General features: G+C 44.5%; 1 protein-coding gene across 3 annotated transcripts in view; it reads left to right on the top strand.

The window, feature by feature from the left end:
- tcf7l1b (transcription factor 7 like 1b) overlaps nt 1-15,355 on the top strand; it is a 32,312-nt gene that overhangs the window by 13,861 nt on the left and 3,096 nt on the right. For all 3 annotated transcript variants that reach the window (XM_074638358.1, XM_074638357.1, XM_074638359.1), the window contains exons 4-7: nt 5,272-5,352; nt 12,399-12,534; nt 13,125-13,227; nt 14,173-14,256. In XM_074638358.1, the coding sequence (XP_074494459.1) occupies nt 5,272-5,352; nt 12,399-12,534; nt 13,125-13,227; nt 14,173-14,256 (404 nt within the window). The remainder of the gene's footprint in view (nt 1-5,271; nt 5,353-12,398; nt 12,535-13,124; nt 13,228-14,172; nt 14,257-15,355) is intronic.

Here is a 15,355-nt window from a genome sequence, read left to right as displayed (position 1 = left end):
AGGACGACATCCTTTGACATATAAGGTGTAGCACGTCTTGACAGCAGATCACACTGACATTAAGCGGAGCGGTCCGGGACAATCGAAAACAGATCTCCCAGGTACGGGAAACCACATAACTGACTGCACATAATTGACTTGAATAGCTTCGCACCCTCCTCTCTGTCTTTATGAGATGGCCTTGCTCTTACCAGATGCGTAATTATTTTCTTGTGTGCCTAATTATACAGTGAGTTTTATATGACCTGCAACAGAATTACTCACTTATTCCTAAGTTTAACCTCAGTGAGGACCGAACCGTTCCTTTAACTGCGTCTGATTCAAAAGTACCTGAAAGTCAATGAGACAGAATAAGAACTTCATTTAAAGACTCGTACCAGCTCTAAAGCCGTGGATACGGGAAGCAATAACTCAGGATCATGTCATGCAAAAGGAAGAAGAAAAAAAAACGCCTGATACAAATAATTGCATGAGTTGCAAAAATGCAAACTCCTGCTGAAGTCGCAGCTCACTCACTGGGACTGAATGTTAAAGAAGCTCTTTAGGGGGGTTTATCTTGGCCTTGTATTCTGTTAATGCTGTTTTATTACTGAAACAGCAGTAAATTCACTCCCAGGACTTTTCAAATAAACCCATTTTGCTGGCCAGCTCAGCCTTGTGCAGAATATGCATGTGACGCCATCGCACATTGACTTTTTAAAAAAAGTTGAATATTGGAAATTCTTTGCAGTAAATGTGGACTTTAACATGTCATAAGCATTTTTTCTGATTTTTTTAATAAATTACCCACACATACAGTTTTTTCTTAGTGTCCTTTAAACTCCATATACTATATATACCCATATACCTCATATAGACGCGGATGGAGCTGCAGAGTGTGTAACCATCTTGGAAAATCTTGGAAAAACCTTGTCGCTGTGTTGTTGGGACCTCCCTGGCGCTGCCTCCCCTCTTCACTCTCCTCTCTCCCTCTTTGCACTAATAGTTCTTTTGTGTACAAGAGCATGTTAAGAGGCCAATGAGCCTGGCCTTAATAGGCCACGTTGCCATAGAAACCACAGCACTCTGGATGTCTGACCTTTGACCCAGTTTTTTTTTTTTTTTTTACTGGCTGTGAATAAGAGTGCGGGACGACCAACCGGGTCACAATGGAGGCCCGGCAAACTGAGGGAGTGCCCCTGTCATAGTCACTTAACTTCATTCCTCTATGGGCTAATGGACACTTCAAATGTGGTAGCCATTAGCAGGATGCTATCTCCACTGCAGGACCACAGCCTTCTCAGGGTTAATATAATGTAAAGAGACTTGGCTGTATATGTAATTCAAGCCATGGGCTGAGAAATGTAGTCCGCATACAGCTTTTTGCAGGTACCTTAATGCAGTTAGATGAAGCCCACTAATAAAAAGCCAGGATCAGACATTTTTTTGTATAATTTCTCCACCAGTTGCACCCTCACCAAAACATATTTGCTATTTCTTTCTCTTTGTATCTTCCTTTAAGATAGCTTTAATTAATAACTTCCTCCCTGACTAATCTACTTACTTCATAGTGGACCGGATAATAGGACATGGTCCCCATTCAGAAAAATTTGCAGTGGCCCAGTAGTGCATTGTGGGTCCAACCAGCTGAGCTGCTTGTCGTTTCCCCATCAATTACACACTAATTAGCACAATGACTGCCGAGGTTTGCTTAAGAATTGTCACTGTAATTGCCTCTAATGTCGACAAACAATGGGCCTTAATGCAAACTCTGAGACAAGGCGGGGGCTACTTATCATCATTGTCTTTAATGGTGTTGCATGCATAGATCAGGTTGAGGTGTCAATGGCCCCCGCATGAGCAGGTGATATCAGCAGAGCAAACCAGGGAGGGACTGTTGTGTAGGGGGCCTGACGGGGCCATTGTCTGGGAGTTGCTGTTCATATGGGCAGGGGACGGTAATTAACACCTCAGCCAAACAGCAAGCTGTGCGGCCCATTTGTTTTCTGTTGGGGGGTAAAAGAAAACAATGGGGAGGGGTTCTCCACACAGTTGGTGATTGACATTATCTGCTGGAGCGATCCGTGGAGGCATTCCTGCTGCTGCGCTATTCAACACAAGTTAGGCGAAGCCATTTCACAAGCGTCTGAGCTGCCACTTTATTATTCCCTCTTCTATTTGTTTGACTTTGTTTGCTCCTGACTTGTTGAGTTAACGCAATTTGGCATGAAATGCAGTAACATATAATCTGTTTAGATAGTGTTATCTGTTTTCCAAAATCAAGAAATGCATAATTATTGCACATTTTATAGAATAATAAATATAATTCTACATTAATATTATTTTTAACTTTACTTTTTGACAGTCATTATGACTTCTCAGTGCGGCCCTGAAGTCGTCAGACAGTAGCAAGTAAAGTTTGGGATTTTTTTTTTTCTGTCCCTTTGGCAGAGCGTCTGACTTAGTTCGACAGCAAATGTCCAGACATCTGTCTCTTCTCCGCGCTCTGATGTTGGCCTGCAGTATGGCACCACACACTTCAGAGATGACAAAGACTCTTGGCTGTGTTTTCCTTCGCTCTGTGAGAGCCGATGTAACAATTAGAACCCAGCGCTGGCAGGCCACGAGCCCCAGAGCATATGTTGCATTCTCTGTGTTCAAAAAACCAAAGGGCTCCAGTGCAGCCTTTTTGGAAAATTTCAGCGGCATCGCTGCCACCTTTGTCGCATCTGGGTCCTGTAAAAGTAGCACATTCTACTGATGTCTATTCTGGGTGTTGGAGGCAGCGGGGAAGGCTGGAAGACAATTAGAGAGCTGTGAAAATGGATCAGCTAAACTTCACTTTAGTTGCACACTTCTTTCAGTAGTCCGTCCGAGTCTGTTTACCAGAGCTTCCAGCTCCCATGTTGAAACAGACATTGCTATGGGCCCCGACCATATGTCTGTATTTGTTTCTAATAAAATAAGGGCATCTCTGAATATCCTGCAGTTACACTAATATTAAAGTATCTCCTGTATTTAATGTCATAACTATTTGAATCATCCATTTTAAGTGCTTGCTCTGCTCTAACTTTTTTTCTTACACTTCCCTTGTGGTCTTTTTTTTTTCACCGAGAAAGTTTTTGCTGAGCAGCATGGCCCACAATTCCTCGCCTTTTGTTTCCTGAAACAACTCACACCCTCCCTCTCCTCCCTCTCATGTATTATAGTGAGTGCTGCCGTAGTCTGGACTGGAGCTAATGTGACAGTGTGCGGCTGGCATTACCTGGCTGGATGTTTCAGGGAGAGTGTGTGTGGTGAACAGTTGCTCCATAGGGCACGCTGGCAATTAAAAGAAAAGTAGGCGCTCGGAAAAAAAAAAGCGCCTGGGGGCATGTTCCTCAGTCCTGGCAGAAGCTGTCAAATAAGGGACGGATCGGGTGGGAGAGCCGGGGTGGGCACGGCCGGGCAAGACCAAACGCTCACAATAGCGCTCGTTTCATTTGTGGAAGGGCTCATGATTGACATAGATTAGACAGAGAAAACTGCATTGTTTTGGATTTTTCTCTCCGGAGAGCAGCATTCATTAGGCGCCATGCACACAGCAGAGTAAAGTTTCAATGGGGAGCTAGCAGCCTCTAAAAGCAACTGCCTCCTGACAGTTGTATGGACTTGGGCCCATTAGTTGGAACCTACGATTCAGCCTTGAGCAGTATAGTGAAAATGAAGAGGGCTGATGTCAACTCCAAGAATTTCCCCCCTTTTTTTTCGCAGGGAAAAAGGGTCCCCTTCCCCCTTTCCTCGGCGCTCTGTTGGACCCCAGCTGTCAGGAAACAATACCCTCTGCCTGCTCCGACAAACTCATTCCTGAAAATGTTTTTTTTTTCCTCCTCCTCTCCCTTTTCCCCCTCCTGCTATAATGTCTTTTCCATTTTTAACCCACAGCCATCCAAGCTTCCTTCCTCCTTACAAACCCTGAGTGATGAATGGAGTTTTAAAAATCACAACCTGAATGCATGACTCCTCCACTTTGCTTGTTTGTCATCATTTATCCCGCAACAACTTTTGAAAAGCGGACAAAAGCTTTGCATATATTCTTTAACTGCTTTCGCCAGTCATTTTTTTTAAATGTCAGATGCTATTTTTTTTGTCTTTTCTATTCATCACATGTTTGCTATGGGTGGATGACGTCAAAGTGTTTGTGTGGAGGAATTCACGAGCGCAACGCTATGTAAATAAAAATGACAGTATAAGTTGTTGAATAACAACAGAGGATGCATGGGGAGATTGTGTAATCACCACAGAGAGAATTTATAACCCATAATACGCTCCCGTGCCCAAAAGGCATCTTAAATAATGAACTATGATACCTTTATGTCTCTGCGCTACATGGGCCTGAATGAGCAAAACATAACCTATAATATTAAACCCTTTTTAATTAATTTGAAATTGTACCAGAGAGAAAATCCACATGCATGACAAGCTGCTGTGTCCGGTATTTAAACTGATTCATAAACCAGATGGTTGAGCTGTGCTTTTGGAGCTCTGGCTTCATGCTATCTCCATTGCTGGAGGACAGAAAAAAATGCTCAGCTTGTTGTATGAAGCAGTAAATCATAAAAACCTCTCCTCGAGTACACACAGCATTACTCTGTGGCGAAGGGACGGGCAGCGGTAATACGGTGGTTGGAAATCTTTGTGACGTGTGAGAAAAAATAGAGGGAGAGCAAACACTTACACAACCCCTTATGATAACTTTGATACATGTGTGAAAAACAGTGATACTGAAAGGAGGAGGGACTGCGTTTGGGGTCAAAAGGCCAAACCGACGGAGAACGGGAGTTTAACTCCAAGTCCGCAGCTCGACCTTTTTTTTTTTTTTTTTGCTGCTCTGTAAACGGGGCTTCCTTCCAGCTGTCTCTTCCCACCCGCTCAGCGATGGGCGCCCACAGCTGGCCTCTTGTTTTTCCTTGACAAACGGCAATTTCACAGTCTTCCACCAGTTCGCCGTGTTCACATCACTCTCCCTGCTCTACGCCGTGCCAGAACTCACTGTCTGACTCCGGCAGCGATGTGGGTCTGGTACAGGTGTCTGCCGGAGATCTCTGCGGGCTTGACACCATTCATACCACTTTTGCACGCTTCAGTCCAGACGATTTAGTAACAGTAAATATTAGAGAGTTTTGCTTTTGCTTTTTGGCGTCTACAGTATATCATGTCTATTTTTTGAATGCATTCTTGTATATTTGATGTGTTTCCCTGTAGTGTGTCTGGTTCTGTTGTATAATTCTGCTCCTTTTCTGTCACCCGCAGTACCTGCAGATGAAATGGCCTCTTTTGGACGTCCCTGGATCTGGACTAAAAGACTCTCGTTCTCCAACACCGGGGCATTTAGTAAGTAGACACTCAAAACAAAAAAATCATTATGGAGAGTACCAGGAAAAGTGTGTTTGACAACAATGCAACATGGCTGGTTGGACGAGGAAACAAAAATATCTGTGTGAACACCAGCAGTGTCCCACCGCTTTGCTTCCCTTATTTTGTGGCACTAATAAGATGTTTCCTCCGGGCTACATCCTACGGTACATTAACCTAATTATCAAGCAAATCATGTAATCTTACTGGGGGAATCAGTTTACTGCGAACCATATAAATGCTTTAATCAAACTATCAGCATAATGTGGTTATTCACAATAACGAAGTTATAGTTTGCATGTATCTACTGGTTCCCATCCATCCATCTGTGTATAGCCTCCCCCACACAACCCCTACAGCACCCACAGGCCAACTGTTGAACACACTGTCTGTCTTTTACCACAATAACTCCGCCATAAATCTCTCAAGGTCGAACCTCCTCGCCATTCTTGAACTTTCCCACACAGGTGTGAACTAGTCATCGTGGTGTCTCACTCGGGTTAGACAATGCGGGGCCTCAGCGGACCTGTTTGGTTTGTGGCTTCGCTGAGGGACGTGTGTTCGGGATTGAAAACACGAGCATCTATCTGGCATCTCACCTGCTTGATTGTATCAGGGTGTTTTCTGGTTCGGGAAGTCATGTCAAACAGTGCGTGGAGCAGAACGCCACTGTCACTGCACTTTAGTAAATACAGCCGTTGTGACTCAGCTCACTTGACCTTACATATCCTGGCTCGATGTGCTCGCTGAGTTTGCGGTTGATTCGCTGGATCCCATAATCGCAGCGATGCACATGACAAAGTCCTCATTGAGCGCAGTCAATGGGGAATTGTTGCGAAGGGATGCAGTTTGCTCATGGGAATCCAGGACTGACTTAAGTCTCAATAAAAAACAATTAGATATATCTATTAGAATAAATGCTGACCTGCCGGTGACCCTGTTGATTTTTCTGTGGGACACGGCAGCTACTGTGTCAAGTTATGTTGCAGGAAAACTGATTCTGAGTGGTTTAGACAATGTGGAACATTATGAATTAATCTGTGAATCCTCAGCGCAGGGAAACAGCATTCAGAGAAAAAGTCAAAACAGTGAGTGGGATAATAGCAGTTGGATTTAAAGGAAATGAAAGCACATTGACTGAGGTTGAGTTCTCTGTTTGGTTTGTTTCTGTTCTGTCCTTCAGCGGTTGCTGCTACTTTTCATGTGGCTCTGTGTAGGTGCTTTTCTTCTTTTTTTTTTGTTTGTTTGGCCTTCATCTTCTTTGAACGTCATTAAACCAGAAAAGTCAATGCAGAAAGAAACATTGTAGAACACTGAGAATGTGCGGGATCCAACTGGGAGAAATGTTACTCACGTCGTCGGAATAATAAGTAGCCTTGACTTTTGTGCGCTTAAATATGTGCTTTTTCCTCAAGTTTGCACCGTTTGTTCTATTGTAAATGTATTTCAAAATGCTTTTATATCTGCACATTGGAGCTTATAAATAGCTACTCAGGTTCTACATCGATGTTAGCACGGAGAGAGGCTTCTTTGTGCCTTGGTTTCGAATTAAAAGTCGATACTTCAGTGCTGTTTATTATGATCATCTTACTATTTTTATTGCAATTGACAAGCTCTAATAAATGGGCAGTCCAAGGCCAAACATCTCAAATGAAACACATCATTTGGCAGAAAAGAGAATACGAGATAACATAGAACTTGTGTAATACTTTCATTTTATAAGCAGTATAAAGGTAGGGAAGTTCACTGAAAGTGTAACAGCTTTCAGTATGTGAACTAAAAAAGGAAGTCGCCGTGCTTGATCTGGTGACCTGTGACTAGAGGGTCATTTGATTTAGTGGTGGGAAGCTCTAATACCGGGTGCGGCACACCCTGGGCACGGAGGATAGGGGAGTGAAACACCCCGCTGCGGCCTTACCCCCCACTCTGGGCCAGGAGCCCACATGCCCCTCTGGTGTGCTGCTGCTGACAGGGAGCCAGGCTGATTATGTGCTCATTACTCCAGCCGAGGAGAGAGAGAGAGAGAGAGAGAGAGGGAGAGTGGGAGGGGGAGCAGCAGCAGGCTGGCTCCCCAGGCCTGCAGGCTCCCCAGGCCCCAACGCTGCACTAATGAGAGAAGGGGGAGCGGATGGGCACACACGGGGGGCCAGGGATTACTGCCCAGGGCCAAGAGGAGCCAGGGAGAGAGACCCGAGGAGAGGAGACACCAGCAGGGACTCCTGGAGCAGACCTGTGCTCCTGCAGTCATTCTGCAAGCATGTGTTAAATCTGACATGGTTGTTTTGTTTTTATGATCGACTGGCACGGATCGGAATATCTGTCAAGATCTGCTTGTAGGCGCATGTACATTTTATATGCATGTCAGCTATGCATAATGTTAGTGTACTGATAAGGCTGTTACAGTCTATTAGTTATAGGCCTGCTCAGTCAAGTGCCTCTGCAGATTAATAAATCATCCGCTGGCGAGCCTCCGCATGCAGACAATGCTGGTATTTTGATTTTTTGGTGAGTGATATCGTCTCTGCAGAGATCGATGCAATTGTTGTTGGTGAGCTACTTTGACATGTCTGCTAATTCTGGCAATGTGGAAGGAGATAAGAGGATGTCAAATAGAAAATCAGAGCGTACATCGCCGGATACCAAAGTCCAGGGAAAGAGCGTCGTGTCGCTGTGCAGATTGGGTCCATAAGGCCCGTATGCTAATCGGAGCCTGCTCTGGCCTGAGATCCTCAATTATTCAACAGACAGGTTTGTTTAGCATTCAGTTGGTATTGCTTTTGGTAGTAATGGTGGTGGTGGTGTGGTGGGAGGACGGGGAAGAAGGGAGCACACGCACACATGCGCATGCACACACACACACACACATACGTTCAGCAGCACCCCAAAACCCCCATATAGACCCCTGTGTTCAGAGGGCTGCCTCTTCATGAATAATACATCAAAGGCGCTGCAGGGCCAGGTGATGCAGTATGGGGATCATGTCAGCCCATCAGTAGTGGCCGAGCTGGACCAGAGAGGAGGAGAGGAGAGGAGAGGAGAGGAGGGGAGAGGAGAGGAGAGGAGAGGAGAGGAGAGGAGAGGAGAGGAAGAGAGGAGACTAGAGGAGAGGAGGAGACGAGAGGAGAGGAAGAGAGGAGACTAGAGGGGAGGAGAGGAAGAGAGGAGACTAGAGGGGAGGAGACTAGAAAATAAGAGGAGAGGAAGAGAGAAGAGGTAGCGTTGCTGTCTGAATCATGTGCGTCTCCTCATTTTCCACAACGCACCGATTCACAGTCATTAACACTCGGCCGATAATGATGTCAAGGCTGCGTACTTCCCTCTCTGAGGTCATTCAGTCACTTGCAGTAATTTGTCCATAATGCCTATTCTCTGTGTCATGTCCGACTACACTGACTAGTACTGTTATTCCGGATTAGACGGAGCTGTGACTCTCTAATGAGGTGGAACTGACCGGAGGTGTCCGTCCCTCGGTTACTTATCAGATCACGGCGCACCCGGTGCTCAAATATGTGCTGATCTTCACTTGACAGGGATGCAAGAATCGACGTCTTTGTTTCAATATTGTATTAGCGCCGTCAAAAGCAATCAAGGCATGGAGGGACGCGGTCCTGTCAGCGTGTCATAAGTCACTTAGTCACAGAATTGTTTAAGTGAATTGAAGTGGTTTAAGGTCTAGAGCTGCATTCCACAGATACCTTTTGTCTCGCCGCATGTGTCCAGTGCAATCTTCAACTCTCTGGGCTATAATACGACATTTTAAATATAAATATTAACTGAAAATCTGCTTTTCTCCCAAAGAGATACGTACACTTGCTTTCGACCCATATTCCTCCAACAGACCTTTGAGTTGGGAGTCCGGTGAGATTCTCTCGTTTTGCATTAGGCAGTGAACAACCGGGATCCATCATGAAATCAAAGGCTTTGGGAGGACTGAACTGAATACTGATCTGAGGTCTGCAGTCCTGCTAGGCCCACTGCAGAGACAAGATCCTCTTCAGAAATGGAATAAGGAACCAGACCTTTGATTCCAGTCAAACTCTGAAACGTGGAGATTTTAGGAGCGCAGGATGAGTTCATGAAATTACACACCATTAGTGGCAGATTTACTAGAGCATAATATCAGTTTACAAATATTTATTACCACACTAGCTCCCATGTTTGTGTCCATATATGCTGATTTGGTTAACAGCTCTCTCAATTTATTTAATCACCTCTGGGGATATTCACTCCAGTAATATGACACCGCTCAGCCCTGTATTATTTTAAGCCAGAATACTACTCCCAAACATTGACCCTTTCAGAGGCGATGACCAGCACGCAAAAGCACACGTTGTCTGTGATGAATGGCATAGTTTTGGTTGATTTTAAAGACATACGACACGGTCGGTCCCCTCTCTCACGTCCGCTTCCTGTTGCCGTTGACAAACAAGGCTTGGATTTCTCAGCATGCCAGGCATTCTTTTCACCCCGTCTTTCCTGGCGTTTTGAAAGGCCTCTGAGCCTCCCACCCAGAATCACCGAGCATAAAGACACACAAAGCTGCGGGGTTATTCAGTTTGTTCTAAGCTCTCTTCCCCATCGGCTGTTTGCCTAGTAATTCAATTCAGATGTGCAGGATCCAAAAACATGTTTGCTTGAATGAAATCCACCCCTCCACCCACATTGACCAAGGACTGTGCTTTTCTTAGCGCCGTTCCAAGTTGGACAGCCAGGCGAGGTACTGCCACCTCGGCCTTTTTAGCTTCAAACCCTCTTAAGAGACAGACATCTTTTCTCTGCACCGGCTCAGCAGCTTTTTGCTGTGTTTTTTTTCCTCTTTAAACCTTCCTGTTACTATGTCCAATCAGCTCTTAAGACCAGTTCTGGCTGTTTTTGCTTGCTTAGCTGAGAGCTACGCACCGCTGCAGACCTTGTTTGCAACAAGCCCGTCTGTGTAAAGTGTGTGTCTGTCGATGTAGATACCATCTGGTTCCAGGTTGCCCTTTATCCGTCCTATCACGTAGATGTTGTTTATATTTAAAACACGGCTCATGTTCCTTGTGGTTTCCTTATTACACTTTGCTTGTGGATCGTGAAACCAGACGTACGGAGCTCTCGTGGGCTAGAGAGGGATATTACCTCCACACATAAAGCAGGTGAAAGAAGGCATTGATTCGTTAGTGTTTAGTTTTAATTCATGATTGAGCCATTAGTCTAGTTTTTTCAGTCTCACAAAACCACATGTTGTGCTCTCAGAGCTCTGGAGAGCTCAATACATTTAAATTGGTTTAGAAAATGAAGCTGATTTTGATTGATTTCAGTCAAAAATGTTTAAAGAGAGGAAGTCGCATGATGAAGTAGCCATCTTTATTCCTAACGGAGACGCTCTGGCAGGCAGGTAGTATACAGGTCAGAATAGTTTTGCATATGTGCAACCTGCGTACTCCATTTCTCTCCACATTTTGTCGGGGCTGCTGAGCGGAGAGGCAGCCCGGAGTTGAAACTAGTGCCTTCAAACTTAGAAATATGTGTAGAGCACACGATTGGTGTATTCCAGGATATGAATAATTAATAGGCATCATTGGAAATTCTCACTGAAGTGCTTCCCAAAATGTGTTGGCACCCAGGTCTAGAGGTCTCAAACAGCCCTCACAATATAGGGAAAAATCCAGGCATATTGTACATTAAGTAGAACAACAAAGCACAACTCAAATATACATGACATGTGGGACCTGGGATTTCAACCCAGCGGGTCAACGCTATTCCTGCCACGAAGCTTCATCAAAGCCTTTTCTGTGTTGTGTGAAATTGTGTTTTCTCTGCTCATCATCATCATCATCATCATCATATGCATTGACCTTATATGCTCTGGAGAAGCCCAAAAAAAACGTCCTCCCGAGCAAAGTGATCTTAATATAGCCGTGTTTAACACCAGTAAATATTTTTCCTCACTCCGTCTGGCATTACCGGAATCAAAGCGTAGCTTGAGACACGGGAGAAACCAATTTGCTAAAGATTTAAAAGGAGAAAAAAAAAGGTTGGACCTTGCTTTAAAAAAAAAAAAAAAAAAAAAAAAAAAAAGTGGCAGAAAAAAAAGCAAAAGATTTGGAACAATTCTAAGCAGCGTGAAGCGAGAGAGTGTACAGAAGTCTCAATGCAAACCTTGTTCCCCAGCAGACCACGTTGGAGAGAGACGAGAGGTTGGGACGGGGGGTGGGGAGGGATATTGAAGAAAGGTTAGCCTGGAGGAACAAGACTCCTTTCTCCCCCCGCTACCCCCCCTCCACCCCTTGACCCTCCCATGTGACAAGTTGAGCCAACAAGTGCTCTATTCAGCCAGGCAGCCAGGGGAAATGACTGCGAGGCTGAGCGCTGCCTAATGAAAGCAGAGACGCTGGTTATTATTATTGTCTTCATCAACCTCGTTGTAGCTGTAATGCTGGAGTCTGTGTGTGAAAGTAACGCTGAAATAAAGATCCACACCGCATTACCTTAAGTTATACAGAACCCTCAGTGTTATTCTAGTGTGTAACCACCCATGGGCGTCTGCTTCATCCCTTGCTGTCAGACAGAGTGGGAGATGATGTCTCCACTTGTTTATGGGTAGTCAGTTTACCTTCGCCTGATTGTGTTTGTTTGTGGCTCGCTGGTGTGACTTTTGGACTTGGCGGCACCGTTGTTTTTTTCTTGTTGGACTGAACAAACAGTTCTCTCCTCAGCTAAACGACCGTAATGGTCTTGGCATGAGTCTGCAGGGCTTTTTAGTGTTCCTTGGTGCCGGTCCAGATTGCATCACAGGGCCGGTCACACGCACAGACTGATGCGATGTTTACCGTAGAGGGCATTCACACATGATTGGCCTATTTACACCATGCATTTCGTTTTGAACAATGGGCAACAGAAATCATGTGTGGTAGACACTGTGGGATGATTGTTTCAGCCACAAGCAGAATGGCTTTAAATGTTATGTGTCAGACACTTGTTGCACAGCTCATAACTTCTTTGTGTCTGTTCTTCTCTTGTTTTTTTTCTCTCTCCATCAACAGTCCAATAAAGTCCCAGTGGTGCAGCATGCCCACCACGTCCACCCTCTGACGCCCCTCATCACCTACAGCAATGAACACTTCTCCCCCGGCACGCCGCCGTCACACCTCTCCCCAGAGATCCTCGACCCAAAGACAGGTAATGTCACATGGATGGACACTGATTCACTTCACTGTACACTGATTATTCCACGTAAAATCTGGCAGTAATCTTGACAAGTGGCTGTAAATATTTTCACTTTTGTCAGAGGCTTCAGTCAGCTTTTATAAATTCACGTCTGTTACGATGGATTCAAATAGTGACCGCTTGTCGCAGTTAAAAAAGAAGTACTGAAACATCCACAGAAACCCAGGAGGCACGTACACACACGCTAATGAGCTCGGCAGGGTCATGAAGTCTGAAAAGGAAACAGCGTGTTTAAACACATTTTGGAAAAACTGTTTCAGTTTGGAACGGACTGAGCAGGTTTCTGTGGACATTTTGTTATTTTTTTCCACCTTGAAAACTGGTCACTATTGGAATCCCCAAAGTGAATTCACCACAGCTGCTGTACTGTCCAGGTAGATAGATTCTGGGTGGAGTATCAAAAGTATGACGAAGATGATAGCAAATATTTTCCGAGACATTAAATATTGTTTTAAATGACTCCTCTGTGTAAATAGCGTGTCACCTCAGCAGATGTGCGCTGCATATTAAAAGCTTGTTTCTTCTGTCGGTGGCACCTGCAGGTATTCCTCGGACACCTCACCCGTCGGAGCTCTCTCCATACTACCCGCTGTCTCCTGGTGCTGTCGGGTCCATCGCACACCCTCTGGGCTGGCTCATGCCACAGTAAGTCACTTTTATTTCCAGCTGTCCACTCGGCCAGATGTCTTTTGTTCTTAGTTACAAAATCACACCACATTTAAAAGTACTGATGTTAGCGAGTAAACCTGCAGTAGGCAAAACGTTTTTGGCATCATTGGGCAAAAATGATCCCATAATAACCTTTCAGCATATTGTAATTCAAGTGTTCTGAGAGAAAAGTATACTTCTGCACCTCCTCATGGCTCGGTTTTCAGGCTTTAAAAAAATCTAGCTTTGGCCAATCACAGGTCATTTCAGAGAGAGAGCGTTCCTATTGGCTGTGCTCCGGCTGGTGGGCGGTGCTTGGTATTTCCTCAACTGATCTCAACATGGCTGCCGGGTCACAAACGTTCTCATTTTTCAGCTAAACAGTACACTACAAGATGATTCTGAAAACTGTTTTTTTTTTTTCCGGTCTGTGAAATCTTGCAGATGCCATTAGGAGCACCGGAGGACACAGACGCAGATGTTTTTTTTCAGTCTCATGCACTACTGTCAGGATATAGTGACCGTTTTATAAAAATAACTTTTTTAAATCATATTTTCTCAATTTCTACCCACTGCAGCTTTAAGATTTAGGAAAGCACATACAATTTGTTTGTCAAGGAGCAAGAAGAAACGGTGGAAAGGATCACATTTTTGTCTAAAGTAATGTCTGATTTTTTTTACCGTGTTGTCCGAGTGCAGGTGCACGCTATCAAAACAATAATAAATTTAAACATTTGGGTTCACCGGGAGGAATTTATGAACATTTATGGGTTTTGCTACGGCTCTCGTAATCAATTGCAACGGTGCTGTTCCACAAGCGGGGGATTTGAGTTGATGAGTAGAGGATTAGTGCTGGTGGGTTAGCTGTCAGCTGTGTTTGATCCACCTCACACTGGAGCTCTCGCTCACCCTGTCTCCCCTCTGTCTCCCTCTGTCTCCCAGGCAGGGCCAGCACATGTACTCCATCCCTCCGGGGGGATTCCGTCACCCCTATCCGGCGCTAGCAATGAATGCATCCATGTCCAGGTGAGCGGATCATGTTTGGCAACACCCCCACCCTCCCAAAGGGGAGACATCTAATATCTGCTGCCTCTATGACATGCTGTAATCACATTTCTCCTGCCTTTTTAAACACTAGGTAAAATAAATGGCAGGTGTGCACTTTTAAAAACGTCCATTATTTGCATTGTTAAACTGTTTTGGCAACATTTTACAGAAATAGCACTTATTTTGAATAACACACTTTCCACTTCTGGCAAAATTGTCAGATCACGGGCAGGCAGCGGTGTCAGGACTGCAGAGTCTATCACAGACAAGTTCAGCTTCTTAAATAGAGGGAAGGCGTTATTGGCATTCAGCACTCCTCTCCTGTCTTTTCTCTCGGAGCTAAACTTCTGTGGTCAGGCCAATGTTCTGAGCCACTCCACAACACACACACACACACACACACACGCACCGCAGAGATGAAAGGGCCGCGAATCGATAACGACAAATCAAAGCTCATCTGAACCTACACGTCCAATCAGACTAAACTCTCTGACCCTCTTTCCAAAATTGGAAAGATTTGTAGCGAGCCTTCCGGTGTTGGTACGAGATGAAATATTCAGAAGGGTCTCTGTGATCAATAGGATGTGTAGCTCAATCCGGAGACCGACTCACAACAATCGCAGCACACCTAACAAGTTTTTACACTATTTCAACTTTATTATGAATTTGAAATGACATTGTTAATCAAAATATATAAATTTAAAATTGTGATAACGCAGTAAAAAAAGAAGCAAATATGAATTAAAGTAGGAATAAAATCTTAAGGCAGCAACATACTGTAGGTAACATAAATACGACTGCATAGCGTGAATGCTAATGGGAGCATTATTTTCAAAATGTGGAGCTTGACTGCGTGCCATCGCTCGGAGCAGCGTTGAGTTATTCATCAGGGACTAAGTGGGATGTTTACAGATTTAGTCGGTATAGGTTTATTACCGAGGGGATGATATGGCACCTCCTTGTTTACACAGCATGAATTATTAAGTGGTATAAAGAAAAAAATGGAAAATAAAGCAAAGTTCTTAATGACAGATATTTCATTAGACTTCATGTATTTACACTTTTTTTTTTTTACTAC

The sequence above is a fragment of the Sebastes fasciatus genome, chromosome 6, assembly GCF_043250625.1.
Source record: "Sebastes fasciatus isolate fSebFas1 chromosome 6, fSebFas1.pri, whole genome shotgun sequence".
Taxonomy (NCBI): domain Eukaryota; kingdom Metazoa; phylum Chordata; class Actinopteri; order Perciformes; family Sebastidae; genus Sebastes; species Sebastes fasciatus.
The sequence above is the reverse complement of the archived record's forward strand: the minus strand, read 5'-3'. Positions and strand labels throughout refer to the sequence as shown.